Source organism: Astatotilapia calliptera, chromosome 18 (genome assembly GCF_900246225.1).
Source record: "Astatotilapia calliptera chromosome 18, fAstCal1.2, whole genome shotgun sequence".
Classification (NCBI taxonomy): domain Eukaryota; kingdom Metazoa; phylum Chordata; class Actinopteri; order Cichliformes; family Cichlidae; genus Astatotilapia; species Astatotilapia calliptera.
Window position 1 is genome coordinate 4,017,958 of NC_039319.1, and position 21,940 is coordinate 4,039,897.

The window sequence follows — 21,940 nt, forward strand, 5'->3', positions numbered from 1 at the left end:
TTGTCTCCGTCTTCCTCAGCCTTTTGTCAGACCACCAGTTAATCCTCTTTCGTGTTCCTGTGTTTTCAAGGTATTTCCAAGTGTTCCAGGTTTTCATTTGTTAATTTTCCCACTTTAGGCTTTATGATTAGTTTCTTGTCTAGTTGGTTTTCTTGTTTGGTTTATGCTTGTAATCAGTCACAATAAAAGGCTCGCTTTTTGTTAAGTTTAGTTCTGCCTCTGTTTGTCTCCAACAAAACATTGATTCTTTAAAAAGGAAACTTTGTCTAAATTTTACAACTCAATACCAGTAAGGCTAACGATGAGATAATCAGTTTCCGAAGAGGACTAAGGACAGACCCAGAAGCAAGATAATGCATAAGGATATTTAATTTCACACAAGAGATTCACAGACTTAAGCACTAACACACTACAACTTTTTCAAGGAATGTTCTAACAATAGTTGGGAAAAACGTGGGGTAGTGGACAGGATGGTGATATATTTTTTAAATATATTCTCAGTCTTTTCCATCCAAAACAGGGTTCCAAGGGAAAATGTGAAAATGTCTCCTTCAACTCCACAAGACTTGTTGGTAAACTTCCACACATCTTTAAACATCTTCAAGAAAATCAAGAGCCAATCCACTTTTCCATGATCAGGAAGAAATCCGCATCGTTCCTTCAGAATCCTGGTTTCAACTAACAGGCAGACTCTTCTCTCCCGTGTCCAGGCATATACCTTTCCAGGATTTTATATCATATCTTATTATATATGCTATTCAGACACATTATTTTTATTGTTATTGTTATTATTATTATTATTATTATTATTATTATTATTATTATTAATAATAATAATAATAATAATAATAATTCCCACTGCAGAAGAACTTTCCAAATATGAGATAAATATCTCCTCTCATCCTCATTTTTAAAAATTCTCATTTTACTCTCTGAGGAGTAGTGATGAGTGACAGATGGTTTCTTCCACTGAAAACACTACGTCCAGATGAACAGAATCAACCTTTTGAGTAATTTGCCTGCTTGCCTGTATTGGCCCTGTCATAAACCCACTTTTACAACTAACAGCTATTCCAGATTTTATGTGAAATTTTCAACTTGTGTGAAATCTCATGTGTCTTTTCAAGTGTATCATCTGAATGAATCTTTTCCCACAGGTGCTACAACAATGTGGCTTCTCACCTGTGTGAATTCTCATATGAATTTTCAAGTTTATCATCTGACTGAATCCTTTTCCACAGGTACTACAAGAATGTAGTTTCTCACCTGTGTGACTTCTCTGATGTCTTTCCATTGTTGGTTTATGACCAAATCTTTTTCCACAGGTGATGCAAGAATAAGGCTTCTCACCTGTATGAATTGTCATGTGTTTTTTGAATGTCGATTGGTCTCTAAATCTTTTCCCACAGGTGCTACAACAATGTGGCTTATCATCTGTGTGAATTCGCATATGTCTGTTGAATGCTGACAAAGCACAAAACTCTTTTCCACAGATGGTACAAGAATATGGCTTCTCACCTGTGTGAATTCTCATGTGAGTTTTAAGGTTAATTAGCTGACTGAAACTTTTTCCGCAGGTATTACAAGAATATGGTTTCTCACCTGTGTGGATTCTAATGTGATTTTTCAAATGTATCATCTGACTACATCTTTTTCCACAAGTGTTACAACAATATGGCTTCTCATCTGTGTGGATTCTTACGTGAGTCTCCAATCCTGATTTCCTACTGAATCCTTTCCCGCAGGTGGTACAAGAATAAGGTTTCTCACCTGTGTGTGATCTCAGATGTCTCGTTAGGTTGGATTTATCATGAAAGGATTTTCCACAAATCTCACATTTTGCAGACTTTTTACTTATTTCAGATTTACACTGAGTCTCTGACAATGGAGAATTTTCCACTCTGTTACTGTTATTCGTGTCATATGTCTTCTTATTCAGCTCCGCATATCGAGTTGATTCTGAGTTGATGTGCTTACTTTTTTCCTGATCTTGACTCTCTGGTTCAGGAGAGCTGTGAGAAAGGAGCTGATCACTGTGTGGCTCTGAATCACTGTGGTCACCTCCATCATAACCAAGAGTTACAAGAAAGGTTTCAGTCTCCTGCTTCAATACGAGCTGCTCTCCCTCCTTGCTGGTGTAGAGTTCCTCGTGTTCTTCTTTAATCTGCAGAGTCCCTGGATCCTCCTGGTTCATAATGTGGCTCTTCTCCTTGTTATCCATCTGCTGGTCTGTGAAATCCTCTTCATCCTTACAGACATGTTGATATGGAAAATCTGAAGCGGTAAATAAACAAAACAAATGTCAGAAAATTTAAAAAATGTGATGATGTTGAGGCAATGATCTAAATGAATCAAGGGTGAGAAAGCCAAACTCCAAATCACACAGAGATTTTAACTGACAAAGAAAAATAGGAACCAACGGAAAGTAACAAATATTGAATGAACGTAGAAATGAGGGAACTAAACACAACTTCACTAATATTAAACTAGGATTAAAATATAACAATAACTAAAATGCATATATAACTAACTAAACTAACAACACAGACTCAGGATGAAGCCAATATATTTTTCCAGACCCGGATGCTGTTGAAATCGAATTTCTATGCTTACAGCAAAAACATGTAATTCTAGAACTTAAATGGATGACAGAACAAAATGAAACTTCTGGTGTTGGGTTTGTGTCTCTGCACGGGCACAGATTTAGTGTCAACAGCAAGTGGAAATGTTAAACTCGTAAAAATCAAGCGCGTGATAATTAAAAGAACAAGAAAAAGTAATGAGATAAAAGCAATGAGGCTCTCAGTCAAACATTTGACTCTTCTAAGTCTACACATATAGATATAATTTACTTAGTTCTCTTATTTTTCTGATAACAGATGACTGCTGAGTTTTTGTGTGTGTGTGTGTGTGGGGGGGGGGGGGGGGGTGCACGTGTCACCTGGTCCCTTCAGTAATTATGGAGGACCACAAGAGCCACACTCATCAAAATAAAGAATTCTGTGCATAAATTGTACAGTAAATTATGCATTTGTAAATTAATTTACAAATTCCTTTTTTAAATTATTTTATTTATTCAAACATTACATAAGTAATTTATTATTTAATACGTTTATTTAAAATAAAAATGTAAAATAAAAACACTAATCAATATTTCAAAATGAATAATTAATTCATTAATAAATACTTCAAATCAAAAATTGTTACTGGTATCGCCACATAACCTGGCTTGAGTCATACAAGCTTTGGTTAGATAGTTTAGTTTTCTACCGAAGCTGGGTCTGTTTGTAGATGTAAAGCCAACGGTACTTAAACGTTTTAGAGTAAACCAAGCAGACAGTTCAATCTTTAAGCTAAGTGTATTCACAGGGACCAAACATCTGTCCCATGAGCTGTGGTGAGGAAACAGACCCAACCATGCTGTGCTTGGTTTATAGTTAAAAGAACTCTCATCCTGCATAAACCACTAATAATAAGTCCTCCTCCATGTTTTGTCATGCTTATATCATACAACCTGAGTCTGTCACCTTTGTAATAAAGCCCAACATTTCTGCAGGGTCACATGTCCTGTTTCCCCTTTTTTTGTTTTTAAAATACATAAAGAGTAATTCTATTAAAAACTGTGTTTTCATCCTGCAAGTTAACAGATATTTGATAAACCTCTGCTGTTTTTGTTGTTAACTGTCATGGTTGACTTCATTCTGCAGGTGTCTAGAGTCAGAAAAGACTGACAAGGTGAGAGGTGAAGGCTCTCCACCCCTGATGAAACACCAGGACAAATTCAGCTATGTGTGAGGAAGAGGAGGAAAAAAACGAGACAGCAGCAGGTGAGAGATGGAGAGGAGAACAGGGGAAGAAAATACATCTGTTCTCTGTAATTTGGGGACTGGTAAAAACATTTGAGACAGTTTCTAGATATTTGCTTCCTCCACTATCACTGAAGCTGAATAAAAACAAGAAGAACAGGGAACATTCCCTCAGTGACATTTGGAAAATTAGAAACTAGTCTTTAAAGCTTCACAAAACATTTGTGACCTTTGACATTATGGTGCTATCTGTACTCAGCAAATATTTTTATGAGGGAAACAAATCATTTCTAAAGGCTGTATAATCAGAGTGACTCCGTTTTTCTGCAGCTCCAAGGAAGTGAACTCTTCAGTTTCATCATTTCCACTGCACCAGTAGAAATGTTGTTGATGTTAAATGTTTAAGAAACACATGCACTATTGCTACTGATTGCAGCTGATTTTTAGGTTCTTCCTGTTTCTCTAAAAATAAATGTAAATTTGAGCAGTGAGTAGGATCCTAAATTATTCAAATTCATTTTTTATTAAGACCGATACAGGTTTGCATACCTGTTCTGTGTAAGTTTATTTCAGGTTTCCACATATCATCACTGAGTTTGAGTTGTTCATCCTCACTTTCGGCCTCCTCCTTCAGTTTAAGCTGCTCTCCCTCTCCCTGATTGGTGGAGATTTCTTCCTGTTCCTCTTTTATCCGTGGGGCCTCTGGGTCCTCCTGGTCCAGACTGGAGTTTTCCTGCTGGATCCAGACCTGCTGGTCATCCAGACCTTCCTCCTCCTTACACTTCATGCTGCTATTAGAGGTCTGAGGAACAAAAGCACACATGAAAAAGGTTACTAATGTGATGACATGAAAATACACCTCTAAACAAATATAATCCAGTACATATTGAGTTCTTGAATCACTACCCGATTAGCTATTCTTATTGTTGTTTCCTGTGATGCAGTGATCTTTTGTATGTTATCACACCAAGTGGGTAATTTCCATGGGCAGATGGCTCAAAGAGCTAAGATTAGTTAGATTATTAGTAACTTTGGCTCTATCCTGCAACTCATCACTCAGTCCTCACCCTGCATGTTTAGAGCCAACCCCAAATATTTCTTGTAATGTCAATCCTGATGTTTTGATTAAACAGTGCTGAACTCTTGTTGTTGTCAACTGCTCGTGTGTGTTCCTAGTTCATTCAGTCATTTATGTTCAGTTCATTCAACCTAATAATAAATCTATGAGTCCAGCATTTTGGTCCTCTGTCTCCATTCTCCACACACCTGACCTACCAGAACGAAACACTGGGTCAATGACCCAGGTACTGTGACAGTGGGTCAAGGGCGTAGATTTGGCATGGACGGAAGGGACATGTCCCCACCAATATCCAGCGATTATTGAATTGTCCCCACCAATAATTTGGTCTCTTCTAGTAAAGAAAAATAAACCCGATAGAAAGAAAAAAACGATCTGTCAACCTCTCATTCACTTAGCGGTGCAGAAAGAGTTAAATTACGTTCTCTACTGGAGTCCTACCTCATGTGACAAATATGGCCAATGTGATTGGTTGTGCCTTTCAGGGAGCTCTTTTTAGTTTCACTTAGTCATTTGTTTAATAGTAATTTAACATTATATAATTCACATATAAAACTATGAATTGTAATTTTAAATGGTTTAAAAGTATGTAGAATAGCATATGTAGGCAAGTATATTTCTCCTTTTTTTTTTTATCAAGAAGCAAAGACAAAAAAGGAAAAAAAAAAGAAACAGGGCAGGGCTCGGTGGTTGAATCATCCCCACCAATGCTAAAACCAAATCTACGCCCTTGCAATGGGTTTGCAGTGTTTCGGGGTTTTTGTCAGATTTGGGACTGTATTAGTGCGTTAATACAGATATAAAAATATATAATACTGACTTAAATACCTACAGCTTACAAAAAAAGAGTAATGCATGCATTTATGAAGGTGGCAAAGCAACTTCATTAACATACAAATACATGGGGATCTGCTTCACTAACATGTCAGGTTCATACAGTGGCACATTAGTAATAATGCAGCTCTCCTCTGGATAAATCCTAGTATCCACTTGAGTCTCAGTCAACACACAATCCCTACAGCATCCACAATGTGGCAAAAAAGGGTAACCTCATTTATTCTTGATGTGAGATTCAGTGCTATGATAATAAAGTGAAGAAACAAAATATGGTAAATGCATGCATGCAACAAAGACAGAAACCAAATCCTCTGTTCATCAATCCAACGGCATGTAGTACAAGGCAGGAGTAAGTACATAGAAGGTTTGGCAGGGTTGTTTCATATGCCCTAAGCCTAACCTGTTCAGGTGTGCTGCCTCCTAATGTAGCTCAGTTTCAACCACCAATGAACTGTCAACAAGGAATGAAAGGCCAGCCCTGTAGCCACCGCATTAGCATTTTCCAAAAAGAGAGTTTGTTTCTTTCTCTGTGTGTACCCCTGCAACAGATTGTCAATTCGTGAAGGCTGCACCCTGCCTCTCTCCCTGTGACACCTAAGATGAGCTCCTGTTTTGTGAATATTTTTATTCACATACAAATGGTGCCACATCACTCCAGTGCGTTCTGGAAGCACTACGCAAATGCCAAAGAAGAAATGCCTTTTCTTAAATCCAAAAGAAATTATTTTCTAAAAACTGACTGTAGTATAAGTGTATAAGTTTAGATGCTGTTGAACAATATTCTGTATTTTATTTTTGCCAAGTGGGATTTCTGACCGTTTTTCTATTATCTGAGTTTTCCACATTAAAAGCTTGGAGCAGCGGACTCTCATTTAGCCAAGGGTTGGCAAAAAGAGTAAATAAAAAGAAAGGGGAATCGGGTGCTGCCATCTAATAGACTGAGATTTCGTTTGGATCTTTTTAGTCTAAGTTAATGCTGAAGTCACAGTTACCATAATTTTGGCCAGTATGACCATTTTAATTATTTAACATTTTATATTTAAAACAAAAATAAGCGAGGGTGGTGGGATCATCATCTGGTTATCTGGTCCAGACTTGAAGCCCCTCTCTGAAAGCAAAATTGCTGCCGGCCTGCTGGGCGAAGAGAGCCACAGGCGGCAGCGGGCTCCTGTGTAGCCACCGACCGGCAGACAGAGAGCCGAAGCGGACATCCAACTGGGGGCACCCTGCAAACTGCTTTCCCTTACTGCCTCCTCTATCGTAATCTCTAACGCCATCCTCTGCTAACGTAAATTTCCCCTGTGTCTCCTTGGATGCTTAATGCCAAAGGTTTACTGTTAAAGAGAGAGAGGGTGGTGGCGACTTTATTTGGTATATCTATTTAAAAAAAATAGCTCATAGCTGCTGCTTCATTATTGTCTGTTAGCCTGCAGACTGAGCTCCGATCAGGGTCCTTACACGTCTTACTCCTGTGTAAGCGTCACATACCTGTTATCTGTGACTTTATCCCGAGTCTTCGGCTGATAGCTGGCAGTCCGCGTTAAAGGCTGATCTCCTCTTCATACTGTACGATCGTGTTTTTAGCCTCTGAGCAGATTTTTTCAGCAGTTAATCGCTCGGACACTGAATTAAAGGCAGTGCTGCTCGGACAACTGAAATATTTCTCTCATACCACCAAAACAGGCTCTTCAAGCTAACCGTCTACCGCACATAAAACACCATCCATCAGAGTCCTTGAACTGCACAAAGCTTTTGACCCACCTCATCAGCTGCATCCTTTCAGGCCGTGAAGGCCGCACTCAGCGTTTTTATATCTCTTACGTCGCGCTGGTCCTGTTGCCTAGCAGCGATGGCAGAAAATTGACACCCATTACTGAAAAAAACAAAGACCATGCTGGTGCTTTGAACCTGCTGTTTGTTCTGTTTTTAACACTCTGTGCTGAAGCTGAAGGAATGTGATGCAGCTTCAAACTAAATTACTTTGATGGGACACAGTGTGCTGTGACAAAGAGTTGTATCATCCTAAAAATATGTGGACAAGCTCAGCTGAGGTGCTTTAACCTCCTCTACACCCCTGTTAGCATGATGACGGCGCCCTCGTGTGTTGTGCATCATCAGACTTCAGTTAACTTAGCAGAAAAAGATATAAAAAACTTCACTGAGCCTTCAGCAGCTTATACATCATCAATAAAGAGAGGTTTAAATATCTGTGTGTGACACAGTGAGTCAGTTTGCTCACAGGAGCCACAACATGTAACACTGCTTTTTCTCTCTTTGCCTGAAGCTCTTATGTTATTTAGCGCTGGAGTTACATTTCTCATGTGCATGGTGTAAGTGCTTAATCGACAACAGTGCCTGCAGAGGATGTGGGTGTGATCCACTCTCCAGGATGAAGGAAAGGTTGGACATCTTTGATTGAAGGTGTGTGTTCTTAGCATAGTTTCACAAACTAGTTTCATTTTTTCCCCTCTAGCTTTAAATACTAAAAACTCACAATAAAAAATATTAGGTGACTTATTTGTAAGTAATTTCCCCATGCACCTTTGCACTAGAACTATAATCTCCCCTACCTGCCAAATCCTCATGGTGGCTACATCCATCTTTTATATTGTTATGTCGCTAAAACTGACCGCATAAATATATAATTAAGTCTGTGATCATTTGCTCACTGACATTCACACCAGTGGCCTGATTTAGGTTATTTTGTATCATCCTGTTCCTCCTTGCACAAAGGAGCAGATATCAGTAGTGCTGATGGAATAAGGACCTTCTATGCCATACTCAGCTCTCCTACAGTGCCTGTCTCCCAGAACCTCCTCCATGCTCTTGAGAATGTGTTTGGCAAACACAGCAAAGCTTCTGGTAATTGCACATATTGATGTGCCATCCAGGAGGACTCAGGCTACCTGTGGAAACTCTTAATGGTCCAAGTATCCGCTCGTGCTACCAGTAGTGACACTGGCAAATGCAAAACTCTAGAAAAGATGAGGAGGGGGAAAATGTCAGTGGCTCCTTTTGTAAAACTATTCCTGTTTCAGGGGTTGTGTCATTGTTGCCCTTCTAGATGTTGTTAATTTCATTAACACCAAAGCAGCTGAAACTAATTAGCAACCCCTTCTACTACTTAACTAACCAGATAAATATCCCAGAGGTTTAACTGATTTGATGCTATACTCTGTTTAAAAAGTGTTCTTTTAATATCTGAGCAGTGTATTTTTATGCTGTATGAACTGTCAATCTGCAGCTACTCTACACAAATATCTTCAATGAAGCAGCAACGCTCTGCAGCCAGAGCAGCTCAGGAACGGTAATACACACAGAAGCATGTTTCCTCAAATAATCAAAACCTCAGTTTCAAAATACATATAAAATAATGATAGGCACAACCAAAGCTTCATATTTTAGAAATGACACTTCAGAAAAAAATTGTCACGTTTTACAGAAATGTTTATTTAAATTTTAAGAATAAAGAACCCACAACAATAAGGAACAGAACTAAATAAATCAGGATAAATAAATCAACAGAAGAGGTCCATATGGAAGCTTATTTTTTATGAAAAGTATTACAACATAAGGTGACCTCAAATCCATAAAGGCACATTGTTTTTGGTCTTGTAACTGTCAAGCTTTTAATTTTCTTTAAAGAGATTAAAGACTCTTTATTAGACAGTAAAATAATAAAATCTTGGCTATAAAAAAAGCCAAGTACCCACAGAAAAATATTTTTTCTGTAACAACGCTGTCAAGTGAAAAAACTGAAGAATCTGGATCTACAATTAATATTTATCACCTCACCAGCACTAACACAATATATAAATTTATAATATACATATGTACACAAACTGACCAAGCATAAAACTATGACCATCTGCCTAATATTGTGTTGGCTACCCTTTTGCTGCAAAAACAGCCCTGACTGTTCAAGGGATGGACTCCAGACCCCTGAAGGTGTACTGTGGTATGGACTTGTTTGTCCGACACATCCCACAGATGCTCGACTGGACTTATATCTGGGGAATTCGGAGTGCAAGTCAACACCTCAAAATTCTTGTTGTGCTCCCTGCAAGCATTTTTGCTTTTGGTGGGGCACATTACCCCACACAGAGAGGCCACAGGCTTCTTAAGGTTTCTTCACAAAAGGTAAAGAGGTCCAGTTACTTTCTTTCCTTTTCATCAAACTGTTTAACTCCTCTCTGGAGGGGAGAGGGAGGGGAAACAGGAGGACAAAGGAGGGGGGAACAACTAAGCTGTAGTGCCTCTTCACCTCACTGTACAATACCTTGTGCAATACTTTTTGTAAATAGTCAACAATGCAATAGACTCAATACTTGAAATGTGCAATTCACTTGTATTTTTATTTTTTTATTCCTATTTATTCTATTTATCCCCTTCGTATATTTTATTTATATTTGTCTCTGTATTTTTATTTATATATTTATATATATATATATATATATATATATATATATATATATATATCAATTCTGTAACTGTAACTTCGGTCGTTGCTGTGCTTTTTGGAAGTCGAATTTCCCAGAGGAACCCACCCGAGGGATTAATAAAGTTCTATCTTATCTTATCTTATCCTTAAACTAACATGCCTGGATGATTGAGAAACTACACACATCAGAGAATACCATTTCCATGAATGGGTGTTCATGGTCTACAACAATACTAGGTAGTTGATACAATCTTCACATACCCATTGTCCACATGGCCAGGGATAAGCATGGACACTCCGACTGGTATGCAGTAATTCAATGTTATTTGTATAACACAAAAACCCCAACAATCAGTCAACTCCCTATAAGTAAGCACTCTGTGACAGTGGGAAGAAAAAAAAACTCCCTTTTAACAGGAAGACATCTGCTGCAGAACCAGGTTCAGGGAGGAGGAACAATTGACTACGACCAGTTGGGGTGAGGGTAAGACAACTATGCAGCGCCCAAACTGCAATGCACTGTACAGGGAGTGCAGAATTATTAGGCAAATAGCTGTATAGGCTCGAAAGCCTACTATCAATTAAGCATATTAGGTGATGTGCATCTCTGTAATGAGAAGGGGTGTGGTCTAATGACAGCAACACCCTATATCAGGTGTGCATAATTATTAGGCAACTTCCTTTCCTTTGGCAAAATGGGTCAAAAGAAGGACTTGACAGGCTCAGAAAAGTCAAAAATAGTGAGATATCTTGCAGAGGGATGCAGCAGTCTCAAAATTGCAAAGCTTCTGAAGCGTGATCATCGAACAATCAAGCGTTTCATTCAAAATAGTCAACAGGGTCGCAAGAAGTGTGTGGAAAAACCAAGGCGCAAAATAACTGCCCATGAAATGAGAAAAGTCAAGCGTGCACCTGCCAAGATGCCACCAGTTTGGCCATATTTCAGAGCTGCAACATCACTGGAGTGCCCAAAAGCACAAGGTGTGCAATACTCAGAGACATGGCCAAGGTAAGAAAGGCTGAAAGACGACCACCACTGAACAAGACACACAAGCTGAAACGTCAAGACTGGGCCAAGAAATATCTCAAGACTGGTTTTTCTAAGGTTTTATGGACTGATGAAATGAGAGTGAGTCTTGATGGGCCAGATGGATGGGCCCGTGGCTGGATTGGTAAAGGGCAGAGAGCTCCAGTCCGACTCAGACGCCAGCAAGGTGGAGGTGGAGTACTGGTTTGGGCTGGTATCATCAAAGATGAGCTTGTGGGGCCTTTTCGGGTTGAGGATGGAGTCAAGCTCAACTCCCAGTCCTACTGCCAGTTTCTGGAAGACACCTTCTTCAAGCAGTGGTACAGGAAGAAGTCTGCATCCTTCAAGAAAAACATGATTTTCATGCAGGACAATGCTCCATCACACGCGTCCAAGTACTCCACAGCGTGGCTGGCAAGAAAGGGTATAAAAGAAGAAAAACTAATGACATGGCCTCCTTGTTCACCTGATCTGAACCCCATTGAGAACCTGTGGTCCATCATCAAATGTGAGATTTACAAGGAGGGAAAACAGTACACCTCTCTGAACAGTGTCTGGGAGGCTGTGGTTGCTGCTGCACGCAATGTTGATGGTGAACAGATCAAAACACGGACAGAATCCATGGATGGCAGGCTTTTGAGTGTCCTTGCAAAGAAAGGTGGCTATATTGGTCGCTGATTTGTTTTTGTTTTGTTTTTGAATGTCAGAAATGTATATTTGTGAATGTGGAGATGTTATATTGGTGTCACTGGTAAAAATAAATAATTGAAATGGGTATATATTTGTTTTTAGTTAAGTTGCCTAATAATTATGCACAGTAATAGTCACCTGCACACACAGATATCCCCCTAAAATAGCTAAAACTAAAAACAAACTAAAAACTACTTCCAAAAACATTCAGCTTTGATATTAATGAGTTTTTTGGGTTCATTGAGAACATGGTTGTTGTTCAATAATAAAATTATTCCTCAAAAATACAACTTGCCTAATAATTCTGCCCTCCCTGTATATTCTAACTTTCTTTCTATTAAAACCAGCATTAACTCTGTTTTGGGGGTTGTTTGTTGGACCGGACCACATGGGCCAGCCTTTGATCCCACTTGGATCAGTGAGCCGTGGCTGTCTATGAGACCATCACTGGTTCACCACTTTTCATTCTTTGGCCCACGTTGGATACATGCTGACCACTGCAGACCGGGAACATCCCATAAGAGCTGCATTTTTGAAGATACTCTGACCCAGTTGTCTGACCCAAAGTCAACCTCACTCACTCAACCATTTTTCCTGTTTAGCTCATCAACTCTGAGAGAAGAATGTTTACTTGCTTCCTAATATATCCTACCCCCCAACAAGAGCCAAGATGTAGAGATAATGTTGTTCACTGGTCATAATACTATGCCTGATAGGTGTACATATATATCTGCTCAGACAAATGTAAAAATCTGGGTTTCCCCTACATCATAAGTATAAGGCAAACAAACAATACAAAAAGTGTTTTTACTGTCCAGGAGATAAAATGTAGCTCATTGACCTGAATGTAAGTTCATCTCTTCCTTCTGGTTTTGGAGTTATTTGGTTTCTCACTAGTGTGAGTTTTACCATTAACACACTGCTATGTCTAACGGCTCTGATAGACTCTAAGGATGAAACTTTTAAGCTGTGTGAGTTTCTATGTTTGTCTGACTGCATCTTTTCTCACAGGTGTCAAAAGAACGTGGCTTGTCCCCTGTGTGGGTTTTGATATGTTTTCTTAATGTTGACTGATCTCTAAATTCTTTTCCACAGGTGCTACATGAATATGGCTTTTCACCTGTGTGGATTCTGATGTGAGTTTTCAAGTGTTTTCTCTGAGTAAATCCTTTCCCACAGGTCCCACAAAAATAGGGCTTCTCGCCTGTGTGAATTCTCATGTGAGTTTTCAAGTTTATCATGTGACGGAAACTTTTCCCACAAGCAATGCAAGAATAAGGTTTCTCACCAGTGTGAATTCTAACATGAACTCTGAATGCTGATGAGTCACTGAAACATTTCCCACAGGTTTCACAAGAATAGGGCTTCTCACCTGTGTGGATTCTCATGTGAGTTTTCAAGTGTATCATCTGACTGAAACCTTTGCCACAGGTGCTACAAGAATAGGGTTTCTCACCTGTGTGAATCCTTTCATGATGATCTAAAGTTGATTTCTTTGTGAATCTTCTCCCACAAGAGCTGCAAGAATATGGCTTTTCACCTGTGTGAATTGCCATATGGCTTTTCACATGTATGAGCTGACTGAATCTTTTCCCACAAGTGCTGCAAGAGTAAGGTTTCTCACCTGTGTGAACTCTTAGATGCTTAGTCAGCCTGTATTTATACTGAAAAGTTTTTCCACAGGTGTCACATTTTAATGACTTTTCACTTATGTCAGTTTTGCACTGACTCTCCGTCACTGGACAGTTATCTGTTTTGTTACTGTGATGTCTTCTCTTCTTCGGCTCTGCATATCTAGTTGATCCTGTCTGCACATGCTCACTTTCTTTCTGATCTTGGCTCTCTGGTTCAGGAGAGTTGTAAGAAAGGAGATGGTCACAGTTTGGTTCTGATTCACTGTGGTCACTTTCCTTATAAATAGGAGTCACTATAAAGATATCAGCCTCCTGCTTCAGAACAAGCTGCTCTCCCTCCTGACTGGTGCAGAGTTCCTCCGGTTCCTCTTTAATTTGTGGAGGATCTGGGTCGACCTGGTTCAGACTGGAGTTTCTATCTTGGTTATCAACCTGCTGGTTATTCATAGCCTCCTCCTCCATACACATATATTGTTGCGGGAGATCTGATGTGACACATGGACAAAAATTATATGAAAAAAAAAAAAAAACACAACTGGGTATTTCAGGTTGTAAATCTAGTATTCAAAATTATCACACGTTCATACTAGAATATTATAGAACAGCACTGAAGGACACTTTATTTTAATTCTCATATAATGTCTCACCTATTTAGAAGTAATGTATTCATCTCACATATGGGCTGTTTCAAGCACTTCTATATGTTGTATTTAGGTATCTGCACTAGTAGACTGTTTTCTGTCCAGGCAGTCTTCTTTCATGTAGTAGAAGAAAGATAGCACTTAGGTTCCTCAGATGGGACACAGGGCACTTCAAAGGGGGAATGCTTTGACAAGGGGGGATATTTAATAGATTTTCAGGTCAGAGTGACCACGCTAAAAATAATAAACAGAAAACTGGACAGTTTTCAATCTTTTGAAGCTTAATGTCTGCCATGGGTGAAGTCATGAGTTGAAATTAATAAGTGGGCGATTAAAAGACCACCCTCTAGAAATTGAGAGCCCAAAAGCTTGGGGCAGCTTGTCCATTTTTGATTATGCTTGAATCTGAGTACTTCCTGCAGAACGTCATGGGAGAGAGTTTTACTTTCTGCCTTTGGTTTTTGAGTTTCTTTTTTTTCACCAAACCGTCCTGCATTTGAAGTTGCATTAAAAATTGCCAAGTATGGTTCAGAGGCCAAGGACCTGGGAAGTGAAATCCTCACCAGAACGAAAGAAGTCAGTTTCCACTTTGGCTTATGAGAATGTAGGTTTAATGTTCAATGTTAAAGGTTTAGGGGAAAAAAATACATAAATGGTATTTTGAAGTTTCACATACCTATTCTGTGTAATTTTATTTCAGGCTTCCACATAATATCTAGCTCTCCCCCAGTCCAGATGATGATGCCTTCAGTCTCCTGCTTCACTACAAGCTGTTCTTCCTCCTGACTGATCCAGAGTTCATCCTGTTCCTCTTTAATCTGTGGAGGCTCCGAGTCCTCCTGGTCCATACTGGAGGTACTCTCCTGGTTACACATCTGCTGGTCATCCAGACCCTCCTCTTCCTCACACTTCATGTTGCTGTGGGAGGTCTTAATGAAAGGGACACTAGAAAGAGGTTATTGATGTGATGACAAGAAAACAAACATTTTAAAAAATATCTTCCAGTATGCCTCTACACAATGAGCATGTCTCTCATATATGTGAATAAGTGCACAAATGTTTCAAGAGCACCTGTGCGAGTCACTCTTGAGTTCTAGCACCCTTAATAGTAGAGTACAAAACATTAGGGGAGGTTCTAAGAAACTTATGTTTTAAAACACTTTTTGGTTGTCACTTTTGTGAGATAACAAACATCAGTAACTACATGACAGAAAATCCTTTCCATGAGAAAAAGAAATCTATATTTAATGATTACTAGCTGCAGATTTTAATGTAGGTGAAGTGAAAAGAGGAGACAAGGAGGTCTTGGGTTGGTATGGTGTTCCTGTTAAGTAGTGCAGGAAAGATGATGGTGGGTTTCATGAAAAGGATGGAAACAACTGTAGTGAACACATGGATCAACAAGGAGGAGGAATTTAGGGTGACAGATAAGAGTGGAGAAGGGAGCACACAGGTGGATTACAGCTTATGCAGAATGTGCGGTCTGAAAGCAAAGACACCCGAAGGTGGTGTTATTCGAGAATGCAGCTAGGCAGCATCGGATGGCAGTCTATGGTATGGCTTCAAATATCAAGAAGAGGAAACAAGTGAAGGAAGAAGCAAGGATTAAATGGTAGAAGCTGAAGAAGGAAAAATGTTCCACAGAGTTCTGGAAGGAGTTGAGACAGGCTCTGGGTGGTAGGGACTAGAGGTGGGTTTTGATTATTGATTTTCCGATTAAAATCGATTCTAGCTTGAATAATGTGATATCGAATCCTGAATCGATTTTTAAATATAAATTTAGTTTGCCCAAAATGCTAGAGTCTCAGGTTAAACCTCACAAAATTTCGAGAACCACCAAACGGCTAAAGCAGTAAATGAGAGCGTGGACTCGCCAACGCATCGGAAACAGTTTCTCACCCGACGGCATGGACACGCCGTCGGGGCTGAAAGCCGAGAGCTCACAGATTCTGATGTGTCAGCGGGGCTGCACTTTGTGCTTAAATCTTGTTTTGTGCTAGATTCTGAAGCTTCAGGTTTTGTCTCTCTCCAAACAAAGTTGATTGAACCAGCCACAAAAGAAGATCCAAACTACGCTTTACATGTCGCTTCACATAAGCATCATCGTTAATTCCCTCTTCCTGTTTTGCTTCCACCACGATAAAAAAAAAATATATATCACACTTCCTGCAGCGCTCTCTCGCTCACTCTCTCAGTGTACTTCAACAACAGTTTCCCATCTAAACAGCTCTGTTTTCTGCATTATTTGCTTGCTTATTACCCACCAGTCTACCGTTATGTACAGCGCTGTCGGGCACTGTTTTTTTGTTGTTGTTTTTGTTAATCTAACTGACTTCCAACAAGAAAGCCTCATTTCTGCTGTTCAATACTGAAGAAATTTAAACTTTTTAGAATTATGCAAAATACTTAGCTGTGTCTCTAATAAAACCTCTGTAACTTTACTCTGCTTCACTTCATCAGCATCAGGCAATGTTTATATGTTGATTCATGGGTTTCTTCAGTTTTTGTTCTACTACATTTTTAAGGTTATCTGCTATAAAAAGCCAGGCCAGGAAAATCGCCTTCATGTTTTTCCGTGTTTAATGCTCAGTTACTTTGACACAAAGGCATCTGCTGTGATGCTTACACCTCTGATAAAGTCTCACAAATGTCAGCTTTCTTTTTATAGATATAAAAATATGGATATGTACTGATAAATGATCAGAATTATAATATTTCTGACTGTCTGAGGCAAAATTTCCCCGATTCAAGTCGAATTGAATCGATTCAGGACCTTGTGAATCGGAATAGAATCAATTCTAGAAATCAGTGACGATACCCAGCCCTAGTAGGAACGTGTTGCCAGATGAATGGGAAGGTACAGTTGTAGTCGTGAGGGAAACTCACAACCAGGTGATTGATGCATCCTTTGGAGAGAGGAAAGAGAACAAAGAGACTTGTTGATGGACAGAGGAACTACAGGAAAGTATTCAAAGGAAGAGGTTAGCAAAGAAAAAGGAGGATAGTCAGTCAACAGGAACACATCGGTGGCTAGGCAGAGATCAAGCTGGAAAAGATGTGCAGCAGGTTAGCATGTTTAAGGATAAATATGGATATGTACTAATGAGTGAAGGGAGTGTATGGAGAAAATGGAAGCAGTACTTCGAATGAAGCTGCAAAGCAGTAAGAAAAAGGTAGACCACAGAGAAGATTCATGCATGTAGAGAAAGAGGATATGCAGAAGGCTGGCAAAATTATAGACATTCTCTACTTAAGTCCAATTCCACCTGAATTCGACCAGATGTTTCATGGTGTCAAACTCCAGTCCTCAAGCGCCGGTGTCCTGAAACTTTTCCATGTGTCCCTGCTGCAACACACCTGAATAACATAAGTAGGTCATTAGCAACACTCTATAGAAATTGACTGCATGCTGAGGTGGCAGTTCAGCAATTTGATTCATGTAACAGCAGCTCATGACTGAATGAACACGGTGCACGTAGTTTTAGAAGTACATCTTTCCAAACACTTTACGTCACTTCAGTTTACTTGAGTAGGTTTAGGGGTTGCTACCGCAGCATGCAGTCAAGTGTTTTGCTAATGACCTACTAAGTTTATTCAGGTGTGTTGCAGGAGGGACACATGGAAAAGTTTCAGGACACAGGCCCACAAGGACTGGAGTACGACACAACTGCTCTACACTGACAGTATACAGTTTGTGCTGTCTTTATACTGGACGGCCACTGTACACCAGTCAAACACACTGATCTTTACTTTAAATCCATCACAGTACAGCAAACTAACCTGTTTATCTATTTTAATGCAGCCTTTAAATAACAGTCTACCTCATGTTTGTTTTGCAGCATGTTTTACAATATATATTTAAAAAAAACAAACAAACAAAAAAAAAAAAAAAACAGTGTCACATGTACAAACCCAATATCTGATAAAAAGCACAAGGACTTAAATGTAAGCTTTAAATGAGCAGTCCTTCCCTTTAAATCTAAGCTCTCTTTATCCTCTCCTGTCCTATCTCTCTTATCTTTCTCCATCTCTGAGTGAAGTTAGCTCTTTCTTTTCATTCCCAGTGCAATACAGCAGCTGGACCTTTAGCTTGCAACACACTGTGAGACAAACTCCACACAAACAGTTTGTGTGTTAGCTGATGTTTGTTGAGCCAATAGAAATGCTGCATTTGAAATCACCTGCCACTAAAAAACATTGCTCCCTTTATGCTCACTACTCTTCTGCAGGGCTAGTTAGAGGCTGAAGTATCACACTTGCAACTTATGGACACCTGCAGTTGTTCTGGTGTTGTGCCAAAAATAAGAAAAGAAGAAGAAAACGCAACCCACTTTAAACCCTGACTATCAGACACCATTGTGCCTCTTTAATGCCTTTTTATCAACATACCCTGGTGATTAATACACGAACAGGATTGCCCCTCATGTGTTACTGTTCACGCTTAAATCAGTTTGATGTTTGAAGGCGTGCAGTGACATGAAATAATAGCTTCCCTCATATCCCTTAAACCAAAAGTAACAAGCCTGTTTTGAAAATGTAAGAAGTAAAAGTAAAAAGTACTCAAGTAAGGCACAGAAGGCCAAAAATTCTATTTAAGTACAGTAACAAAGTATTTGTACTTTGTTACTTCCTATATAAACATATTACCAACAAAGTGTTCTTATATTCTTAGACTGAGATTTTATCATTTTAGCTGGCTTTGGGACAATCTGCTTTTTTCTGGACTTTTTATTGCATTTTAGTGTTTGGCTTTTGAGCGACTTCTTCAGCTCTGTTTCTATACTACCGTAATAATTAAGAGACCTCACAAGGGTACCACATAATGATGTGAAGCCAAAGAGCTTCAGCACCATGGAGCAGCAGCACATCCAAAGCTCAGTGCAGTGCAGTCACTACTGTAATCCTTCATACTGTCCATATTTAATGTAGGGTTTGAATCAGGCCATGAATTTCCTCATAATAAGTATTTTTTACCAATTGGTGAACTACAGATCTAATTAGGATGTATAAATAGCCTATCTCACATAACTCACCGAACTTCCCAACATATAATGATGGAAAACTTAAAACAGATACCAGTGATGTGCAAAAGTCTTCAGCCAATCTTTATATTTTGCATCCAAGGAGCCAGTTTCTGGTAATGTTTTACAGAGGTCTTGAGTAATACTTCTCCAGCCTTTCAGAAGGTCTTTAGAAATTGGCTGCTCTTTCACTTTTTTCAGTCCAGCCCTTGTACCTGACAATTATCAGAGGATTTTTTTTCCCAATCAAGCATAAAACAGGCATCTAACTCAAACTCAGTCGAGAGCTTTGGACTGTCATTCAAGAAGAAAGCTAATTTTAACAGATTTCAGGCTGTGTTGAGGAACACAGGTGGTCATACCAAGTGTTGCCTTTCAAGCTCATAGAATTGTACAAACTCTGTTTTAGCCTTACATACTGGATTTCCATGCATGTTTGCATGTGTTTCAATAACCGTTTTCCAATTTTCTTCTCATAATATGAAGAGATGAGGGGTGGCTCGAGACTTTTGCATGGTACCTTAACAAGTCACAAGCACTCTCACTTCAGTGTGTCTGACATTAAATAGATATATTTAGTCTGCCATTTACCTTCACTCTTAACTGCAAAGCGTCACTAGTCAAGTTTACACTTATCAATGCTCTTCATAATTTTCAGGTCTACTGTTGCTCGGGGGTTTGAAATAATATGACATAGAAACAGAATTTTATATTTAATTGTTGTCTCTAAAGGGAATAGGTCTGTTCATATTACAGTTTGAAAGACAGGCTACATCTATCTATGCAAAAGTGAGGAGAAAAAGCAAGAGAGAGCTGGGGGCTTTATCTCTTCAGCGCGGCAGTAAAACAAGATGTAAAATAATCGCAGCGTTGAACAAGATTTTTTGTTTGTTTGTTTGTTGAAAATTTTAATAGTTAATATATTTAAAGATTTAAAGAGATGGAAAAGTAATGTAAATAACTCTTGGCTGAAGTATTAAAATCACAACAGTAAACTGAAAAAAGGGGAATAACATGCGCATATCACAAACAAGTATATTTAAGAATAAGAAATTTGTATGGTCCGAATTTCTGACTTTACGGTGTATACGTAAAGGCACCACACAAACGATTTGTGAAGGTGCGTTTAGCCGTAAACAGCAATGTAGACGCGCACTAGGTTTTATTTTTATGTTGTTGTTTTTTTGTGCTTCTCCAAAGTGTATATGGTAGCTGGGAAGACCTGCACAACAGCCACATGGCGATGTTGAGAGAGACCTACGGTACTGTGCAGAAAGCAGAAGCTTTCTTTGTCTCTGTTTGACTTTAATACACGAAGCCTTCCAGTAAAATCACTTCCTCGTGTGTAACGCTAAAAGAAGTTTACCGTTTAAAAGGGAACTTGTGTTATTTCTATACAAACAGGTCATAGTTGCTCATTGATTTACTCTTTCTGTCTACAATCTGGGCTCCGATCAGTGTCCTACATGAGTCGTATTCCTGCGTTAGTTCATTGTGATCGTCACAGTTTTACATACCAATTTATGTGTAACTTTATCTCGAGTTTCCGGCTGATATCCAGCAGTCTGCGGTGATGATTGATCTCCTCCTCATACCGGACGATTGTTTTGCAACCTGAGAGAACGTCTTCGATAACAGCAGTTAATCTCGCCTCGATAAACTCTCACTTGAACACAGAGGTAAGTAGTAAGCGTGCGTCATTTCCGTTCTTATTGTTTTCTTGTTAATTTCCGGCAGATTAAACGCATCAAAATGTTATTGCTGCCCCCTTCAGGCCATTCGTACAATTTCAACGAGTTACTTACGAGCCCCTCACTGGTACTTTGCAGAAACCTGAATGTATGACTCTACAATAATCCAAGTTAAATATTGATCCAAGGAATAGTCTATGCATAAAGTTTCTTTCTCAGCATAGGTGGAGCCGATCATAAAAGCATGCCTAGCACATTCTGCCTTTCCACATGTGCATTTTTTCAATATGATGACCAATAATAAGTGCCAACCCATAACTGAAATCACAGTGCACCAGCCTAAGTCTGGTGAATAGCCTGTTTATGGCTTATGTTTATCATGCCAAAGCAGCTCAGTGTAATTTAAATTCAGACTTTGGTTTAGGTTTGGATAGCTTTATTCCTTTAATACATGAAATCATTGTTATAAAAATTCCTTTGTGGATTTACTTGAGTTATCTTTGCATATTAATACAATTTGTTTAATGATCTGAAACATGTAAATTTGAACAACAAATATGCAAACAAATATGCAAAAACAAATAGATATATAAATAAGAGAGAAACCAGGAAGGGGCCAAATACCAGCTCTGTACACCATAAGTTATATTAAAAAGATCTTATTGCATGTTTCAGAAAATCTGTGCATTTTCTGAAACATATTTTCAACCATTGTCACGTCTGTGCAGTTTACTTTTTTTGTTGTCATGTCTGTGTTTACCCACCAGGTGACGCCTTTTCTGCACTTCCTAAAGCCTCCCTGGTCAGTTTAATGCTTAGTCCAAGTTTAGAGCAAGAGAAGCAGTGATAGGCTCCATGGCAAAAAAAAAAAAGCACAGAAAAGAGCTCCATCTAAAAAATCAAACAAAAACAAAAAACAAAACAAAAAACAGATGTCACAGTACTTCTCTCTGTCCTGGATTCTCTGCTGGATGTTTTGTCGACTCACCTCCAGCTCTCTCTGCCTCTCAGTCCTTTCTGCTGCAGCTGAGACTGTGTCGTGGCCTTTATGTTCATCCACAGAGCAGAGATAAC

General features: G+C 39.1%; 1 protein-coding gene across 8 annotated transcripts; it reads right to left on the reverse strand.

The window, feature by feature from the left end:
* Positions 1 to 828: 828 nt before the first annotated feature.
* LOC113010270 (gastrula zinc finger protein XlCGF8.2DB-like) lies at positions 829 to 20,873 on the reverse strand. 8 transcript variants are annotated; one of them, XM_026149280.1, is made up of 4 exons: positions 20,693 to 20,873; positions 17,421 to 17,511; positions 14,831 to 15,099; positions 14,162 to 14,264 (listed from the first exon to the last, which is right to left on the reverse strand). In XM_026149280.1, the coding sequence occupies exons 2-4, from the start codon at positions 17,441 to 17,443 to the stop codon at positions 14,224 to 14,226; spliced, it is 333 nt and encodes a 110-aa protein (XP_026005065.1). In that variant the 5' UTR covers positions 17,444 to 17,511; positions 20,693 to 20,873; the 3' UTR covers positions 14,162 to 14,223. The 8 variants fall into 8 exon arrangements, with proteins under 8 accessions (XP_026005063.1, XP_026005059.1, XP_026005058.1 ...); XM_026149278.1 differs by lacking the exons at positions 14,162 to 14,264; positions 14,831 to 15,099; positions 17,421 to 17,511; positions 20,693 to 20,873 and adding exons at positions 829 to 2,274; positions 4,422 to 4,608; positions 7,210 to 7,904; XM_026149274.1 differs by lacking the exons at positions 14,162 to 14,264; positions 14,831 to 15,099; positions 17,421 to 17,511; positions 20,693 to 20,873 and adding exons at positions 829 to 2,274; positions 4,356 to 4,608; positions 7,483 to 7,901.
* Positions 20,874 to 21,940: the final 1,067 nt, after the last annotated feature.

Bases quoted from the DNA above. Each gene is read 5' to 3' on its own strand.
- LOC113010270 (XM_026149274.1), bottom strand. From the start codon at position 4,593: ATGAAGTGTAAGGAGGAGGAAGGTCTGGATGACCAGCAGGTCTGGATC. The intron at 2,275-4,355 runs GTATGCAAACCT...TTACCGCTTCAG, and splicing joins AATAAACTTACACAGAACAG to ATTTTCCATATCAACATGTC.